General features: G+C 42.6%; 1 protein-coding gene across 1 annotated transcript in view; it reads right to left on the bottom strand.

The window, feature by feature from the left end:
• The window catches only part of GALNTL5 (polypeptide N-acetylgalactosaminyltransferase like 5), a 43,955-nt gene that overhangs the window by 22,530 nt on the left and 1,982 nt on the right, over nucleotides 1-19,443 (bottom strand). The window contains exons 2-4 of the mRNA XM_021692800.1: nucleotides 15,164-15,284; nucleotides 8,462-8,628; nucleotides 5,301-5,423 (exon numbers count right to left, since the gene is read on the bottom strand). Coding sequence (XP_021548475.1) covers nucleotides 5,301-5,423; nucleotides 8,462-8,628; nucleotides 15,164-15,284 — 411 coding nt within the window. The remainder of the gene's footprint in view (nucleotides 1-5,300; nucleotides 5,424-8,461; nucleotides 8,629-15,163; nucleotides 15,285-19,443) is intronic.

Genomic DNA, 19,443 nt, shown 5'->3' with positions numbered 1-19,443 from the left:
CCTATGGACACAAGCTACCTGGCACCTCCATTCCAATGAACTGTACTGTTTTTACACTCATCCTAAAGCATTTTATGGGGGTACTTTACACACCATAACGAACACAGAGTGGCATGGGATTCCTCTTGGAGGAGTCCTACACTCACAGGAAGATTCCGTGGGAATCTCAAGTTTATTGCCAGGAAATGAAGCATTTGTTCTGCATCCATTGGCCTCGGTTATAGGAAGAATAATACTCTTTCGTGTTCACAGAGATAGCCTGTTAGAGGTAATTCATCTGAATCCCATTTAATCCCAGATTGGCATCTTCCCCGATTAAGCCAGCTTCTCCATAGGGCCTACAGTGAGTGAGGGGCATGGGGTCAAATCCACCTGATGAGGAGCCTTCCCTGCCTTTCTCCCAGAGAGTGTGTGTGGGATGTGCCAAACCCCTGACTGCTCACTTCACCTTCCCTGCAGAGAGACCTGCTTTGTCGCCCGCAATCCAGGGGCACTTTCTCTCTCTGGTCGTGGCTGGTTTTAGAAAACAACACATGCCTCATCAGCCTCACACAGGCTCCTCCTCCTTCATTTTCTTTTCTTTTCTGCCTGTCTTTAGTTTCTACATTTTTTTTACATTTAAACGTAGCTGATTACATTTAGTTTATTTTAAATAACATTAAAATATTCTTGATTTGGTCTCTGAAGCAATCATTTTTAAGATGTTAAAATGTTTTCTTTTTTCCTTGGGGGGGCAGGGGAGGGGCAGAGGGCGAGAAATATTAAGCAGGCTCCATGCCCAGCACAGAGCCCATGTCAGGGCTTGATATCACGACCCTGGGATCACGACCTGAGCTGAAGGTAGATGCTTCACCGACTGAGCCACCCAGGTGTCCCAATTTTAATATTTTCGTATTTTTTATTTCATACTTTTATTTCACAACTTTTAGTTGTAAGAAACATGTATATAAAAAAAAGAGATAAAAGATAAATGTAGAGCTCCATGATGTATCAGAAAGTAAACACAAATAGGGCGCCTGGGTGGCTCAGTTGGTTAAGCGACTGCCTTCGGCTCGGGTCATGATCCTGGAGTCCCGGGATCGAGTCCCGCGTCGGGCTCCCTGCTCGGCGGGGAGTCTGCTTCTCCCTCTCCCACTCCCCGTTTGTGTTCCCTCTCTCGTTGTGTCTTTCTCTGTCAAATAAATAAATAAAATCTTTAAAAAAAAAAAAAAGAAAGTAAACACAAATAGAACTACCACTTAATCAAAACTTAGAACATGGTAAGCATCCTAGGATTTTGTGTTCCCCAATTCCTACCACCTCCCATTCTACACTCTGATTTAACCAAAGGTTTATGGCAATAACTTACTGGTTGTTGTGGGGTTTTTTTGTTGTTGTTGTTTTAGTTTTTCCTCTAACTATGCATCCATAAAAATACTGTAAGCTTAGTCTTGCTGATTTTCCAACTTTATTCTTTTGCATTTAGCTTCTTTTGCTCCCTCAAAATGATATGTATTCATCCGTGAAGTTGGGTATAGTGTAGGCCATTCATTGTTACTAAAGTATTCTTTTTTTTTTTTTTTAGATTTTTATTTATTTATTTGACAGAGACAGAGATAGCGAGAGCAGGAACACAAGCAGCAGGAGTGGGAGAGGGAGAAGCAGGCTTCCCCTCGAGGAGGGAGCCCGATGTGGGACTCGATCCCAGGACCCTGGGATCATGACCTGAGCCGAAGGCAGACGCTTAACGACTGAGCCACCCAGGCGCCCGTTACTAAAGTATTCTATCATTTGATTATCACTAGTCTGTCGTCACCTAGTAAATCAGGACATCTGCATACTCCCTAACCAAGCAATTCCACTTCCAGACATAGGCACTATGGAAATGCTGCGCGTATCTGCCAAGAGACAGGGACTCAAGGATTTGTATATTTGGTAAGAGCCCCAAATAGAAATAATCTAAATGTGATTCAGCAGTAGAATGGAAGAATAATTTAGCATAATCAAATAATAGAACACTTTAAGGCCTTTAATTTTAATCACAGGTGCCACATAAGGTACATTAGCTGGTTCTGGGGATCAGGAAACCTCCTCGGGGGAGGGCATTGTTCTGTCTCTCACACTACACAACAAAAGTCTCTCATTCTGTATCAATGTCAAGCAACAGTGCGCGCTCTCAGCGCCAGGCTAGATTTGAACCTTCTGCTTGTAGGACAGCAGCTGAAATCAACACCTCATCTCTGCCTTCTTGGCTGCTTGTTGACCATCCAAACCAATTCAGTGAAAGATGCTCTCTTGTGTTCTCACCCCCAAGGCTGCCCTGTATTCCCCCAAAAACCTTTTCTTCCACTGTGGGCCACCCTTTTACCCTTTCCAAAGGTCCCTCATGTAAAGTAAGTTTCTCTACACTAATTTTTTCCACAAAATTCTCTTATAGCCTTCTTGCCTTATATAAACTCTGACCCTCCCTAGAAGATGCTGCTGGCCCCCATCGACGTTCTGGATAGGAAGCTCCTCCTTCTCCCCCCAGATGGCAAAAATCCTTGGGTCCAGGGAAACACTGGCATTTCCTACTTACCCATGGCTCCCTCCAAACCATATCGACTCTGCTCCCATGCAGAAAGAAAAAAAAAAAACAAAAACCTTCCCTTTAGATTCATACCATCTGATGATAGCTCTCTCCTTCTCATTTGCAAAATGCCTGCCTTCTGATTCTCCCAATGGAGTGCTCTCCCCAAACCTGGTCATTTCCCTTCATTCCCAGGGGCACAACACAGAGTTCACAGCGCTCTGTCTCAGCTCCTGTGGTTTACAGGCAACTTCCATCATCCTGTGGGCAGCACCGCCAACCCAGACAAATGACAGACAGCAACAAATACCAGAAAGAAAAACCACTCAGAGTAAGAATGATGAAGAGAGATAGAGGTTTGCTATTTCACACAGGGTGGTTTGGAAAGGCCTCTCTGATAAAGTAGCATTTGAACAGAGAACTGAGCAAAGTGTTGCGGCAGGTCATGAGGACACGCGAAGAAAATTCCAGGGGCAGAACATCATGCGCCAAGGCTCTGAGATAGGAATATGCTCAGTGTCTCTCAGAAGCAGCAAGAAGGTCAGTGCATCCGGGGTAGAGTGAGGGGAGTTGGGTAAGTGACAAAGTCTGAGCGACAGACAGCTGGGGACAGATCTGCGGGCCTCCACGGCAGACAGTCACTTCATGATGACGCAAATACTAACTCCTCTGGAAGGTAACGGTTCTACACACACACACACACACATGTTAATGTCATGTGAAAACCCATCTCCGTGTTCAGTGGGTAGAATTTATATAAAGTGTATCTCAATAGAGTTGATGCAAATGAAGAAAAAAAGAATAAATATACATCGACAGCACATAGTAGGCGCTAGATAAATCCTTGACTGGATGAGTGAACATGTGACTAAATCAATGAGGGCTCACAAGCTGCTGCCCACCTGCCCGCCCCACAGGATCCCCCTCCCCTACCGCTTTGAAGCTGGGAGCATGCCTACGTCATGGGTGGGGGCGGCGGGCAAATATGGATAGATGGGTACATAGGAAGCACTGACGAAACTGCAGGGAGAGACAGATGGACAGATCTAGAATCACAGTCGAAGACTGCAACATAACTATGGATCGAGTCAAATCAGATGGATGAGAATATAGAATATTTGAAAAACAAAATTAGACATAGATGGAACCTACAACCAAGAAGATAAAATTCATTCTTTTTAAAAACACACAGAAGTTTTGGGCGCCTGGGTGGCTCAGATGGTTAAGCGTCTGCCTTCGGCTCGGGTCATGATCTCGGGGTCCTGGGATCAAGTTCCGCATCGGGCTCCCTGCTCCTTGGGAGCCTTCTTCTCCCTCTGCCTCTCTCTCTCTCTTATGAATAAATAAATAAAATCTTTAAAACAAAACAAAACAAAACAAAACAACACATAGAAGTTTTGAAAAATTGACCTAGCTTTAAGACGCAAGGGAAATCTCAACAGAACAGGCCACAAATTCCAACCACAATAGGAATTAAGCTAATAATCAAGAATTTACTTACGTTTGAACACTTTAAAATTCACTCCTCAAAAAATACCTGGATTAGAGAGGAAACCAAAAAAAGATACCAGTGCCTTGACAGTTTATAGGACAATTTTATGTAATTCTCCAAACACAGATAATCTGTTTAATATAGATATTCACCCCATACAATTCATTCTGTAAGTCTAGTAAAGCAAAGTATAAGAAAAGAGTTCAAAAAAAGAAAAGTATAAGCCAATCTTACTTTTGGACATAGATGCAATGTGTGTGTGTGTGTGTGTCTGTGTGTGTGTGGAGTGGGTAGTGTAAGATATTAACATCTAGTGAATCTAGGGGAAGGTTTATGTAAGTGTTCTGTGGGTTTGAACATTTCAAAGTAAAAATGAATAAGACTTTCTCCTTAAAAAAAACAAAGACACCCAAAACTCTATGGTAGTATTATGTGTTGAATTGTGTCCCCCCCAAAAAGATATATGCAAGTCCTGACCCCCAGTACCTGAGAAGGTGACTGTATTTCGAAATAGGGTTGTTGCAGATGAAATTCATTAGGATGAGGTCCTGCTTGAGTATGTGGGCCCTTAATCCAAGGGAGATGTGGACACAGGCGGACACAGGGAGGAGGGACGGGAGTGATGCTGCTGCCGCTCAGCTTAGACTCCCTTCAAGGGAACCTGCCGTGTGAACCGGTCTGACAGCTTCCCAGGCTTTGGGATCTGCTGCAGTATTCACACCAAGGCCCCCCAGCCTCCCAGGGACTCGCAGCCAATGACTAAGCACACTGTGTGTGTGGGGGGGGGGCGTGGAAAGCCAGAGCCAGACTCCTCTCCTGGGCCATCCGTGCTCTGGAGCTCCCCACTAGCCCACCTGACCTTTGGAGACCCACACAGCCCACTGGAGCTCCTTGGCTTTGGGGTTTCCCATGCACGGGCCGCTGCACCTCAGCCCCCCACTGTCCCCATAAAGTTTTGCTCTCCTGGCTGCATGTACAGCTCCATCTCATTCTGTATCTGGGGGAACTCATCCTATAACGGGGGCTGACACTATGGCCCCTGCAATAAAATACCTTCTTCCATTTGAAATAAGGAATCTACATTTTGAAGCAGAATGCGTACTTTCAGGGTCCAAAGATTCATCAGGCTAAAAGGCATTTCCACTCTTTTGTTTATGCTGGTGGAGACTTGGAGGGGGCCCCATGAAGATTATTTCTGCACTGGCAGGAAGGTCTCCGGGACACAGATATTGGGTCAAGTCCCGAAGGAAAGGCTCATACCTGAAGCACGAGAGGCTCCAATCAGCCTTGATCGGATCAGTCCCTCTTTCTTTTTGTTTCTTATTAATTTAATCTTGCCCCGAAAAATTTCCAGGCGATGGTCTAGTTTCTCTTTCAAATCATCTGGGAAAAAACAAAACAAAACCCAACACTTGACAATGTATAAACTAGAACTACAGAAAATAAAACAATTCATCACAATTTTGACTGATTCCTAAAAACCATGTTCTTCCACAGAAGTTCTAACTTTAAAAACTTCACCCTACAGGAGGAAGAGAAAGAAACATGATTCAGCATTGAAATCAACTGCACATATTCTGTGTTTCTAGTGAAATACCTCTATTTTGATAAATCGCTATTGTAATTTTAATAGAACAAACATGATTTGTGGCGCTCTGGAGAAATCCAACTTTCTCGCTCTCAGCTGTTCCTTCTGACTCGGCAACAACTCAGGCAAGGTGTCCTACCCGTGGGGGAGTCTCAGCTCTGTCCCCTGTGAGGCGGGCTATCCACCAATGCCTTGCAGGACCGTGGAGAGAGGGACAGATATGTCACGCAGCACAGGGCCTGGTACTCACTGGTCCCTCAGTATTTGGAGGGTGATATGATGATGGTCAAGGGGGCTGGGCTCGGGCTCCTCAGGGTCCTTAGGAATCTGCATCAAGAGGTTGAGGATCCATGGAAGCAGGTTTATTATAATCTTGGCAGAAGGAGGGATCTCCTGCTTGTCTTTAAAAAGAGTGCCAGGGCCCCCCTTCCCCCCACTCAGAGGCCGAACACAGGCTGCAGGGCTGCAGGGCTGCACCTGCAGGGTGGGGGGGCAGGGGGCTTGCAGCCCAGAAGTCTACAAACACTTCTCCCACATGCAGAACGCAGAGGAACTCTGTGAGCCATAGCTCAGGGGAAATAAGGGCGGTTCTGGCAGCAGTGATCGCTGACATGACGTGGAGGGCTTGGCTTCTTCAGGAGATGGTCATGTTGTTGGCTTGTGTTCAAGAGGGCCCAGGACCATGAGAAAGATGCATGGCAGCAGGTCAGCTCTGGACATGCCTCTCGCATAGCTCAGTGGGCCCCCCGTCCACTGCTGCCCAGGCTGAGGGAGTCCAGCGGCAGTGCCTACTGGTATCAGCTGGGAAAGACAAGCTGAAGTTCACATCGTTCTCCTAGAGCCCGTGTGAAACCACTGTGAACTAAAGCAGGAATGTGAGTATGCTGAGCCCCATCAGAGTACAGAACACCCTGTTTCCTGTGTGTGTTTGAGCTTCTGCACGGGTCAAACAGTAGCCTCCTTGGTGGAGCAGGTGAAATCAAAAACTAGGTGAACATGGATTGAGGAGGAGAAGTCACGGTATCTGGTCTGGCAGCACACCCAGATGTTGGGCATCAGTGGTGATTCCCCTGGTGCCTAGAGAACTTATGAGCAGTCACAGGGTGTGTCTCTGAACTCATGGCGTGGTTCTGAAAGGCTTGGGGAGGTGTCCCATGGCCATCCTGGAACTGTATGTCCGTAGCAGGACCCTTGTCCTTGTAGGTGAGCAGTTAGAACTCCACAGTCCAGCAGAAGATCCCCTCCACCCCGTCCCCTGCCCAGCATGCGGCCAAATCTGCTGCTCAGTGCTACTGATCCCATTAGGAATCTGACTATCTCCACACAGCCCCTCCTGTGCACAATCGTAGAAACAGCGGCTCCTGGAGAAATAATGTCATAAACGGTAGTGCCTGGCCAACGTGTGAAATCCCTAAATGTAGCCGACATTAGCTTGAGCTATTTTCCACCTTCCACTTGACACACCTAAAGTCCCTTCCCCTCAGGTGAATCTCCTGGGATGTCCTGCCTGTTCATCTTCCTTCTGTCTCTCCTCATTTCCTTTCCCAGCCCGCAGTGGGTCAGATTCACAGAGGAATAGGTTAACTTTTAGGCAGGAAACCTATCCAATACTGAAAATATTGCTTCCATGGGAAATGGACCCCATAGGGACCTGCAGACTCCAAGAAGCTTTTCATTAATCTGGATCCCCCTGGCTTGCCTCGGGTTTATAATTCGGTTGTAAAAAGGACAACTCATTTCAAATGCCAAGTGCATTTAATCAGATTTTGTGCTAGTATCACAACTCTTTAAAACCAGTGAGCAGGGAGGAACATGCACTTGACTGCAGTTAGTGTGATTAGAATTCATTCATGGGGGGCGCCTGGGTGGTGCAGTAGGTTGAGCTTCTGACTCTTGGTTTCAGCTCAGGTCTGATCTTAGTTTAGGGTCATGGGATCAGGCCCTACGTTGGTCTCCGCACTCGGTGCAGAGTCTGCTTGGGTCTCTCTCTCCCTCTCCCTTGCCTCTCCCCCCATTCTCTCTCTCAAATAAACAAATCTTTAAAAAAATTAAAAAAAAAAAAGAATTATTTCCTGAGGAGGACTTGGGTCATGTCACTCCCCTGCATTAAGCCTGTAATAGCACTCCATTTCTCCAGAGAAAATTCCAACACAAGCCGTGTGGCCTTTTTTTTTTTTTTTAATTTTATTTATTTATTTATTTGACAGAGAGAGACAGCAAGAGCAGAAACACAAGCAGGTGGAGTGGGAGAGGGAGAAGCAGGCTTCCCGCGGAGCAGGGAGCCCGATGCGGGGCTCGATCCCAGGACCCTGGGATCATGACCTGAGCCGAAGGCAGACGCTTAACTGACTGAGCCACCCAGGTGCCCCCCGTGTGGCCTTTTTATAGCTGTGGTTTTCTGTCCACCCCCTCCCCCAATGCTATACTCATACATATACTACATAAAGTACAGGACTATTCCTACCTCACCACGTCACCTCTGGCCTCTGGGCCTTTACGGTGCTGTCGCCTCTGCCTAAAACACTTTCCTCCTCCTCTCCATCTGGACAACTCAGACCTCAGTTTAGATGTCGCTTCTTCCTGAATGTCATCCGTGATCTCTGAAGACCAGGTTGGTGCCCCTACATTCAGCCACCTCACGGAAGCGCTAACCACCCGTGAGCCCAACACCACAGGACAGGGACCGGCGTTTACATCCCCACCGGTGTACCAACAGCGCCTGCCTCGACACCCGCCGAATGTAAAATGTCTAGAAAGTGTAAAATCACGCGAGTGCCATCAGAGGTCGCACTGCCTTCAAAGCAGATGACAGGTGGGTGGCGTTCTGTCTTACCAAAGTTGCTCATGTCATCTACCAAAATAATTTCTTCAAGGATGTGTTGTGGCGTGAGGTTTATGACACTAGACATGGTCCGAAACAAGGCGTTAAATTCCTCATTGTGGAAGCAAATAACCACACTGGCAGTGGGTAGGTTGGCTGGGTAATGTTTTTGAAGACACCTGCAGGCATAAATAAAAGGAAAGAAAAAATGATTTGGGGTCTCGCTGAAGCACTTTTCTTTATTTGAATTTTTTCTCTTTATTCCCTTAATTGATCATTATAATAAGGTGACACTACAGTTGAAAATACCAAAATTAAAATACAAAAGCTTCTTTAACTGCTTATGCTATTCTAATATTTTCTAAATCACTCCCTTCTTAATGTCAGCAATAACTGCTCTTCCCTGGAGACTCTGTTTTGGCCATCATAAGTCTATGTTGAACATAGTATAAACATGAATTATACCTATATTTTGGTTTCTATTATAAAAGTGTATTAATACACTTATACACACTGAAAGGTTCAAATTAACTTCATTGTACTATCTTCAAAGAAAATCTTGTGCTTTAGTTTGTTGTGGCAAAGAAATGCAGTGGATATGGTGTAATTGGATTTCTTCCAAGGATTTGACAAAAATGTGTTATTATTTTTGTGCACGAGAGAAAAAAACAAGAGCTGAATTCTAATGATATTAGTTATTAGCTATTAATTATTGTTTGAATTGCTACATGAGTTGGTTGTATTTTGAAATACTTTGGTTGTAAATGACAGGCCCACTGGAGCTAGCTTAAGCATAAGAAAGGGAAGTATATTGGAAAGGGACCCAAATGTCCCACAGGACGTAGTGACAGTTGTTCCGATGGAAACTTCAAGAATGACTGGAGCTAGAGGCTTGAAAGTCACCTGGACACTTGGTCCATTTCTGTTCTTGCCTTTACATCTGGGAATAATTACAGTAACTGTAACAACATCAGCCTACCTCATAGGTTGGGAGGGTTCAATGAATTAAAACGTCAGATGTTCAGAACAGTGCCTGGCAGATAGAAAGAATCACACCAGGCTCATTATACAATTCTTATCCTCTCTCTGCAGCCTGGCTCATTTCCACTTCTTTATTCCAGAGTGGGAAATGTGGCCAACATCAGCATATCTTATGGTCCAGCACCCAAGGAGAAACTGGTAAGACTTGCTTTTTCTCAAAAAGTCAGAGGTGAGGATTCACTGGCCCAGCCTGGCTCAGGTGCCCGTCGCTGGGCTAATGGACTGTGGCCAGCGAGTGGGGTCAAAATTGAAGTCACTATTCCCACTGCAACTTTGTGGAAAGAGAAGTGGGGCAGGAAATGCCAGTAAAGGAGGCGCTGGGTGGGGGCAAGCCTACAGGTATCCCACACAGACCCACAGCATATGCATGGGCAGGTGTCACCACGGAAGAAGAGGGACTTCCCTAGGGAACACTTTTACCCAAGACTAGATGAAATGTGCCTACCACGTAGATGCTGCCATCGTGCTCCAGGGAGTGGGACCAGGGAGAGGGCTGAGCGTCTGGGAAGGGGGCGGGGGGGAGCACATCCTACACATGTGGCTTCACAGAGACAAGTAGGAGAACGACCCCACAGGCTTAAATTCCGGGAAGATCACTGAGTTCTCAAAGAGGAAGTAGGATGAGAGAGACGGGGTGGGGGACAATGAAAGGACAACACAAGAATGAGGGACACGATGGTCCAGGGTGAACTGGTGCTACTTAGGTCACATCTCTAGCATTATATCCAGTCCTGGGCATCTTTTTAAGAAAACTGTAGATAAACAGAGTCCCTTCGGAGGAATGAGACAATGATAGTGAAGGGGCCTGAGACTATGTCACACCAGGTCTCTTTAGGCCCCTGGGTGTATGAGTCTCTCCAAAATTAATTGATGAATGTTGCTGTGGTCTTTTCTGACCTAAACTTTTCTCACCTAAGTAAGCAGTTTTTCAGGGTAAAAGAAATTTGGACAAGGCCCAAGTTTGGTGGTCCTTGGTTAGCTGCTCTATTCTTTGCTGATCGTACAGATCAACAAGAGTACAGTATAAAGCAGGACTATTGTGGGTTGAATTGTGTCTCCCCCAAATTCATACGTTGAAGTCTGAACCCCCAGTACCTCAGGATGTGGCCTTATTTGGAAATGGGATTGTTGCAGAAACGATGAGGGAGATGTCATTAAGGCGACCTAGTCCAATAGACTGGTGTCCTTGCAAAAAGGGAAAATTAGGGCACAGAGGCAGACACAGAGTGTATTGAGTAGGGAGGGAGGTTATTGGCTTACACACCTTGTGCACTAACACAGGAGAAAAAGCAATAGGACTGGGGGTATGTTGACTTGCCCCTTTTTGTGTTTTTTTTTTCACATATAAATGCCAGGTTTTCTGTGATTAACACTTAAAAGAAATCTGCATACTTATTAATTACAAAAGGCTAAATAATCATTTTACAGTGCAGCAATTTGACAGCTTCTGTTTCAGTCAAGTGACTGAAAACAATTTCACCCACAGTCACTTCACTGGTAATGGGACAAATGGACATCAAGTGCCTCCTGATGCAGTGCTCTGAGGATGACACACAAGCACGTCTATGGTATTCCTGCCAAAAAGCATGACCCGGATTTGATCGCAAGGTAACATCACACTCAAACTGAAGAACATTCTAGAAAATAACTGGTTAGACCTCATGAAAGATAAAGACTTAGGAATGGTTTCAGATGAAAGAAAACCAAGGGCTTGGGAACACCACATGCAATCTGGGGTCTTGGGTTGGGTCCTTCCAGAAAAAGGACGCCAGTGGGGCAACTGTAAACATTTGAATCATGTCTGTAGATTAGCTAATGGTATTGTATCAATGTTAATTTCCTGGTTTTGTTCATTGTTCTGGTTCTGAGGGTATGGAAGAGGTTAACATTTGGGGAATCTAAGAGAAGGCTATATAGGAATTCTTTGAGGTATTTTTGCAACCATTTTGTAAGTCTGAAATTATTTCAAAATTGAAAAGTTAAAAGATAAAAAATTAAATCAGAAGACCAAGCAACATAAAAAATGTACTCTTCAAATATCTGTATCAAATATTTCCATAGCTAGTGAAAACAATCATGCGAACTTTAAGGCACAGCTGAAATGGAAATCCCACTTAATGGAATAATAGGATTAGTATAACAATGGCTGAAAATCTGCTTGGACTCCAATAGTAGTTGAAATTTATTTTAAACACAAGTGTACCCTGTACATAATTGAATTTCCTATTAAATAAGTTAATATTCTGAATACTCAAACTTCCAAGTTCACTTCTCTCTTTGGACTGCCTCTCTCTAAAGTTTCTGGTTTTCCTAACAATCATGTGGATGGGGGAAAGGAAGTAAAGGTAGCTGCACTATTTTAGGAGACGAGATTTAGGGAGAAGAGTTGATTGTGTGGCAAGAAATTCATAGCTTACAGACATTCAAAAATCTTGGCTTTCCTTTGTGGTAGTTCACTATCCAGTTAAGAAAAAAGTTGTCCCCAGGGGTACCTGGGTGGTGTTGTCAGTTAAGCTTTTGACTCTTGATTTTGGCTCAGGTCATGATCTCAGGGTCATGAGGTGGAGGTCTGGCGTCGGGCTCCACGCTCAGCGGGGAGTGTGCTTAGGATTCTCTCTTCCTCTCCATCTGCCCCTCCCTCCCCCTAAAATAAATAAATAAATCTTAAAAAAAAAAAAGTTGTCCTCTAAATTAAATTCATATCATGTTCTGTGGCTTGAATAAATTTAAATTCTTTTCCTTTGTGTCATCACGTGTAAACACGACATCCCTCGAGTGTGCCTCATCTTAAGTGGTACTTAGCTACTTAGATGCTTTATTGATTCGTATATTTGTGGTTTGAAGTGTTCGTGTTACACACAAGTTGCAACAAGACACAGTGGGCCCCACTTTCTCCTGTTTCCTGGAGCTTGGATTTTGTCTCCGTGTTACTGGAAGATGCCTACATTCCTTAAGTGCTTCTTATTTAGTTAAGAGAGAGTGCCAACCCTCTTGAGCTGGAGCCCTCAGAACCACTGAGGCACACGCTACAACGTGAACGAATCTTGGAGACATTACGCTACGTGGAATAAGTCAGGCAAATACCGTATGATTCCATTTCTACAACGTACCTAGAGTAGTTAATATTCACAGAGATAGAAAGTACAGGGGACCAGAGGGAGGAAAGAATGGTGAGTCCATGTTTAATGAAAAAGTTCTGGAGATGGATGGTGATGATAGTTCTAAAACGATGTGAATGTACTCAGTGCCACTGAATTGTACAGTTAAAAATGGTGAAAATGGTACATTTTACTTTATGTCCAGTTTACCACAAATTTAAAAAAAGGCACCAACACAAATGAGAACAATGAGAAAAAGCAGATTGTGAATAAAAAAATAAGTAGCTGTCTGAAGCATTTTGTATAAGAAATAGCCCTTTGGCCAAATTTAAAAAAAAGATCTTGTGGGCAACGCAATTCTTGTAAATCCCTAGAACACATTTGGTGCAACTGGGGAAGGTGTTCTCCACACTATAAACTCTAGAATTTTGAAATAGGCTCTTGAATTATCTGACTCCAAGTCCTAAAAACAGGAAAACTTCTAATATGCCAAAATTAAAATATGGTTAGTAATTGTTTATTTAAAAAACTAATATGTATTCACTGATAGACTTGTACACTGGAAAACTATAAGACATTAGTGAAAAGAAATTAAAGAAGACACAAACAAACAGAAAGATATTCTGTGCTCATAGACTGGAAGAACTTGACATTGTTAAGATGTCCATACCCAAAGCAATCTACAGATTCAGTGCAATCCATATCAAAATTCCAATGGTATTTTTCCTAGAAATAAAACAAAGAATCCTAAAATTTGTATGAAACCACAGAAAATGCTGATGAGGCAAAGCAATTTCGAGAAAACAAGAACAAAGCTGGAGGCATCACACTCTCTGATTTCAAACTCTATTACAAAGCTATGGTAATTAAAACAGTTTGGCATTGGCATAAAAACAGACATATAGATCAACAGAACAGAATAGAGAGTCCAGAAATAAAATCATGCATATATGATTAGTTAATTATGACAAAGGAGCCAAGAACATACAATGGGGAAAGGACAGTCTCCTCAATAAATGGTGATGGGAAAACTGGACAGCCACATGCAAAAGAATGAAACTGGATCACTATCTTACACCATACACAAAAATTAACTTGAAATAGATTAAAGACTTGAATGTAAAACCTGAAACCATAAAAATCCTAGAAAAAAACAGAGGCTGTAAGCTTCTTGACATCAGTCTTGGTGATGATTTTTTGGATCTGGTACCAAAAGCAAAGGCAAGAAAAGTATAAATAAATAAGTGGGACTCCATCAAGCTAAAAAGCCCCCACAGAGCAAAGGAAATCATCAACAAAATGAAAAGGCATCCTACTGAATGCGAGAAAATCATATATCTGACAAGGGGTTTATATCTAAAATATATAAAGAATTCATAAAACTCAATAGCAAACAAACAATTCAATTAAAAAATGGGCAGAAGATCTGAATAGATATTTTTCCAAAGAAGGCAGACAGATGGCCAACAGGTACATGAAAAGGTGCTCAACATCACTAATGATCAGGGAAATGCAAATCAAACCACAATGAGATATCCTCTCACACCTGTTAGGATGGCATTACCAAAAAGACAAGAAATAACAAGTGTTGAAGAGGATGTGAAGAAAAGCGAACCCTCGTGCACTGTTGGTGGGAATGCAAACTGGCGCAGCCACTGTGGAAAACAGCATGGAGCGTCCTCAAAAAATTAAAAATAGGGGTGCTTGGGTGGTTCAGTCAGTTAAGCATCTGCCTTCGGCTCAGGTCATGATCCCAGGGTCCTGGGATCGAGTCCCCCATTGGGCTCCCTGCTCAGTGGGGAGGCTGCTTCTCCCTCTCCCTCTGCCTGTCGCTCTGCCTATCTGTGCCATGTCTCTGTCAAGTAAATAAATAAAATCTTTAAAAAAAATTTAAAAAGGGGCTAAGATCCAACGCTTTCAATTCCGGGTATTTATTTAAGAAAATGAAAACACTAACTCAAAAAGATACATGCACCCCTATGTTCACAGCAGCATTATTTATAATAGCAAGACATGGAAACAACCTAACTGTCCATCAGTGGATGAATGGGTAAAGAAAAATGTGCTATTATATACACAACGGAATACTTTTCAGCATAAAAAAGAATGACATCTTTCCTGAGGGCATTACACTAAATGAAGTAAGTCAGAGAAAGATAAATACCGTATGATCTCACTTACATGTAGAATCTAAAAACAACCAACCAACCAAACCTCCAAAACCCAACCTCATAAATAGAGAGGACAGACTGGTCGTTGCCAGAGGAAGGCGGTGGGCAAAACAAAGCTCTATTATAAAATAAGTAAGTCATGGGGGATATAATGTCCACAGGGTGACTATAGTTAATATTACTATACTGCTTATTTGAAAGTGGCAAAGAGAGTAGATCTTAAAAGTTCTCATCACACACACAAATACCTTTTGTAACTATGCATGGTAGCCAATGTTATCTAGACTTATTGTGGTGATCATTTGGCAATATATATAAATATCAAATCATTATGTTGTACACTGGAAACTAATATAATCTTATATGACAATTATACCTCAATAAAAAAATGAGGATTAACATACATTTTATTCCTGGTATCTGGCACATCTCTCTCACTGCCCAAGCTTTCACTGAGAATGGCATTAAATCCATATTTTAAAAATCCAGCAATATATTCTGGTTTTGAATAGTTAGAATCCTTACCTGCAAGAAAGGGTAATTACAGTTACCTAAGTACAGATTTACTCCCATCACTTTGATAAAGGATAATAAGAACAACCATATCCTGAATTCACTCCTTTTATAATGAGCCAGTCATTTTCCTGGAACCTACACTACCTCCAGATGATAAGGCTAAAATCAAAGCAGATTCCTTAGCAAAGTATGAAAAACAAGCTAGCCTTTGGATATTCAGTCTCTTTAGGGAAGGAAGTGCTTGGCCTCCTTGGTTCCATCATGATTCACAACTGTCGTGTGAAATAACTGTAACTGAGGGATTTAGGAAAGGTGGGAAAGGAGAGCTAAAACCCCTCTCCTGAAATTCCATTGCAGAGAATAAAACAAGATGCCAGAGGCCAACCCAAACATACCAGTCATAACAATTAATGAAGATGGAGTAAATTTCCTATTAAAAGATAAAAACTCTTAGATGTCAATGAAGAAACAAAATATAATCGGGAAAGATAAACAGCATGAACTAAAATGCTTAAAAGAATGGTCTAAGAACACAGGAGTCAAAATATCATTTAAAAAAGTACAGAATTCATTGGAAGGAGCATCCGGAAAGTCATTTTATACTCACAGTAAGAATAAGTCACAATAAAGACTAAATAAGAATTAGCTTGCAGACATCAAATATTGCTGCAGTAGAATACTTACATTAAAATCATTAGAAATATCAATATATATTGCCACAAATAAACAGTAATGGATTATTTTAAGAACAACTCTAAATCAGAGAGAAAGAAAGAATTTGATTAATGTAATTCATTATATTTCCTTCGTGGATTTATATTTTGCTTTGTTTTTGAAGAATAAACTTTCTTTTCCAATGCTTATGAAGTGCTTTCCAAAACAGATATAAAAGGCTATATTATATATAAAAGGGATTCTCTTCAAGCTGCAGTAACCCCATTTCCACTAGGCCCTCTTTCTTGCACCTGAGAAATCCTGGACATGACACAACAGATAAGGATAGGAGGTTCTCTGAAAGGTCGAAACAAGCAGGCAGATTCCTGAGGCAGACCTCAGGAAGGGAGGAAGGACATGGTGAGCTCCTGATTTCCCTGTTGCCTCTCATAAATCCCAGACAGAGGTCTGTAGAAGCCTCCAAGTAGAACCACCAATAGGCACACACACATAAAAACTCCAAGATAAGCCTGGTCCCTTTAGCCACACGGCCATGGCCAGACCTACTCTAGTCAAGTCAAGCAGCAGTGGGAGAACCACACCAACCCCTGTGGCTTCAGTGCAGTGGGCAGGGAGTGGGCGTTTCACCACACCCAAGGGAGCAGCAGGCAGTGATGTGGGGCGTCCTGAGCAGAACCTACCCTTTTCATCCCCCTTCCTGGCAGAAGCAGGCATAGCTCTGATTACCTACAAGGGTGGTGTGGGCAAGCTGAGCAGGGAGCTGGTCCTCCATAAGCTGGTCTGGGGGAAGCAGGTGGCGCTCTGATTCTCCCCAAGATAGTGCCATGTCAATGGCATGCTGAGCCTCCAAGCCCACATGGCAGCAACAAGGCTCATCCAGGGGGTGCAAGGTGGGACTAGTCACACTCCACGTACCCTCTGCCCCTCATGTCAGCAGGGCCCAGTGGAGAGCTAAACCTCTATCCCACCTGGTGGCAACAAGAGAGAAGCAGTTTACGCAAGGCTGGGTAGTGACACTGCTTCCTGTCTCCTAACCCTGGTGTCCATGAGGCCTACTGGGGAGCCAACTCAGAGAAAACAATTTCATGCAAGTCTATGCCCCATGTTACCAAAGGGGGAGCTGAACTTCCTCCCACACTCAGGGAGGCACTGCACCTGCTCCCTGGTTGGTGGGGTGGTGTCCACAAGGCCCAGCAGGAAGCCTAGAATACCTACCCACCCAACACTTGACCCTTGCGCTGCATCTCAGTAGGGGATGGCCTGCTAATAAAGAAGCTTAACTAGGATCCAGAGTTTCATAATATTCAAAACACCCAGAATACAACAGAGAATCCTTTGTCATACTAAGAACCAGAGATCTCAAACTGAATGAAAAGACAATCAAGAGGTGCCAACACCAAGATGAACCAGAGGTCGAATGATCTGACCAGGATGTTAAAGCAGCCTTCATAAATGTGCTCAGAAACAAATGGAAAAGGGAAGATCTCAGCAAAGAAATAGAAGTTATAAAAAAAAAAAAAAAGGAAAGTATAGAACTAAAAAATACAATAGTCTAAATAAAAAATTCGCTGGGCAGGCTTAATAGCAGAGTGATGGCTGATCAATGGAATCCACCCAATCTGAACAACAGAGAAAACAAGAAAAAAAACAGTCTCAGGAACTTGTGTACCGACAACAAAAGAGCTGATCTTTGTATTATCAGAGCCCTGGAAAGAGAGGAGTCATAGTGGGACTGAAAAAGTACTCTCAGAAATAAGGCTGGAAACTTCCCAAATTCAATGAAAGCTGGACATCTATAGACTCAGGAGGCTGAGCAAACCCCCAAATAGGATAAACCAAAGAAATCCATGGCAGGACACATCATAATTGAACTTCTGAAAACTGAAGACAAAGGACAACTCTTGAAAGCAGCCAGAGAGAAAAAAACGCAGGACTCATAGAGGAACAATCTGAATGACTGGATTTCTCATTTGAAATCATGGAGGAGAGAAGGAAGTGACAGAACACTTTTGAATGCTGAAAGGAAAGAACTGTCAACATCAAATTCTATACCCAGCAAAAATATCCTTTGGGAATTATGAGAAAACGAAGACACTCCCAAGTGAAGAAAAACTAAGAATTTGTGACTAGCAAACCCACCCTTAAAGAGCAGCAAAAGAAAGTTCTCTAAACAAGGAAATGGTAACAGAGGAGGGTTGGAACTTCAGAAAAGAAAAAAGAACATCAAAATGGATAAAAATAGGGGTAAATATGATAGACTCATTAAGAAACTCTCATGAGTTTCCTAAATCATATTTGACTTTTGAAGCCACAATTATAACACCATCTGATGTGGTGCTCAATACTGAAGACAATCATATTTTTAAATTGAGGAGGCTAAGGAACTGTTTACACTTTACTTGAAGAGGCAAAACATTGATTCAAGGAGACTGTAGTAAGTTATAGATGTATCGAGTAACACCTACAGCAACCACTAATAAAACCATACAAAGCAATCTTTTAAAAAACACTTTAAATAAATCAAGATGGAATTTTGAAAATGTTCAAGTAACTCACAGAAAAATAAGAGAAACAGAAGATTGAGAAACAGAGGAAATAAACAAAAAATAAATAAGATGGCTGAGAAACTCTGACATCAATAATTGTCTTAAATGCAAATGATCTAAATATACTAGTTAAAAGCATAGATTAACAGAGTGGATTTAAAAAGTGTTCCAGCAATATGCTATCTACAAGAAACTTACTTCAGTGAAACATAGGTAGATTGATAATAAAAGGACAGCAAAGGATGTATTTGCAAATATTAATCAAAAAAGCAGCTGCGGTGCCTGGATGGCTTGATCGATAGAGCATGTGACTCTTGATCTCAGGGTTGTGAGTTCAAGCCCCACTTTGGGCATGGAGCCTACTTAAAAAAAAGTAGGAGTGGCTATATTAATATTAGATAAAATAGATTTCAGAGCAGAGAAAATTAGTAGAGAGAGAGACATTACCTTACGATAAAGATTCAGTGCACCAGTGAGACATAATGATTTCAAACAGAAACACGTCAAAAAACAGTCTCAAAATACATGAAGCAAAAACTAATAGAGATAAAGTAGAACCTGACAAATCCGCAATTATAGTTGGGGTCTTCAACACCGTCTCCTAGCAACTGACAGAACTACTAGCCAAAACCTCGGCAAGGACATAGAAGAACTGAACAGTACGGTAAACCAACAGGATCTAGTTAATGTGTACGTAAAGACTACTGCACCCACAATAGCAAATACACTGTTTTTCCAAGTGTGCATGGAGCAATCACCAGAGACGGACCATATTCTGGATCATAAAGCAAACCTCAAAAACCTAGAAGAATTGAAATCATACAGAGTATATTTTCTGACTATAATGGAATCAAATTGGATGTCAGTAGTAGACAATAGAAAATTACTCAGATTCTGAAATTAAACAATCTACTTCCAAATAATCCAAAGAGAAAGTCTCAAAGGGA

The sequence above is a fragment of the Neomonachus schauinslandi genome, chromosome 12 (assembly GCF_002201575.2).
Source record: "Neomonachus schauinslandi chromosome 12, ASM220157v2, whole genome shotgun sequence".
Taxonomy (NCBI): domain Eukaryota; kingdom Metazoa; phylum Chordata; class Mammalia; order Carnivora; family Phocidae; genus Neomonachus; species Neomonachus schauinslandi.
The sequence above is the reverse complement of the archived record's forward strand: the minus strand, read 5'-3'. Positions and strand labels throughout refer to the sequence as shown.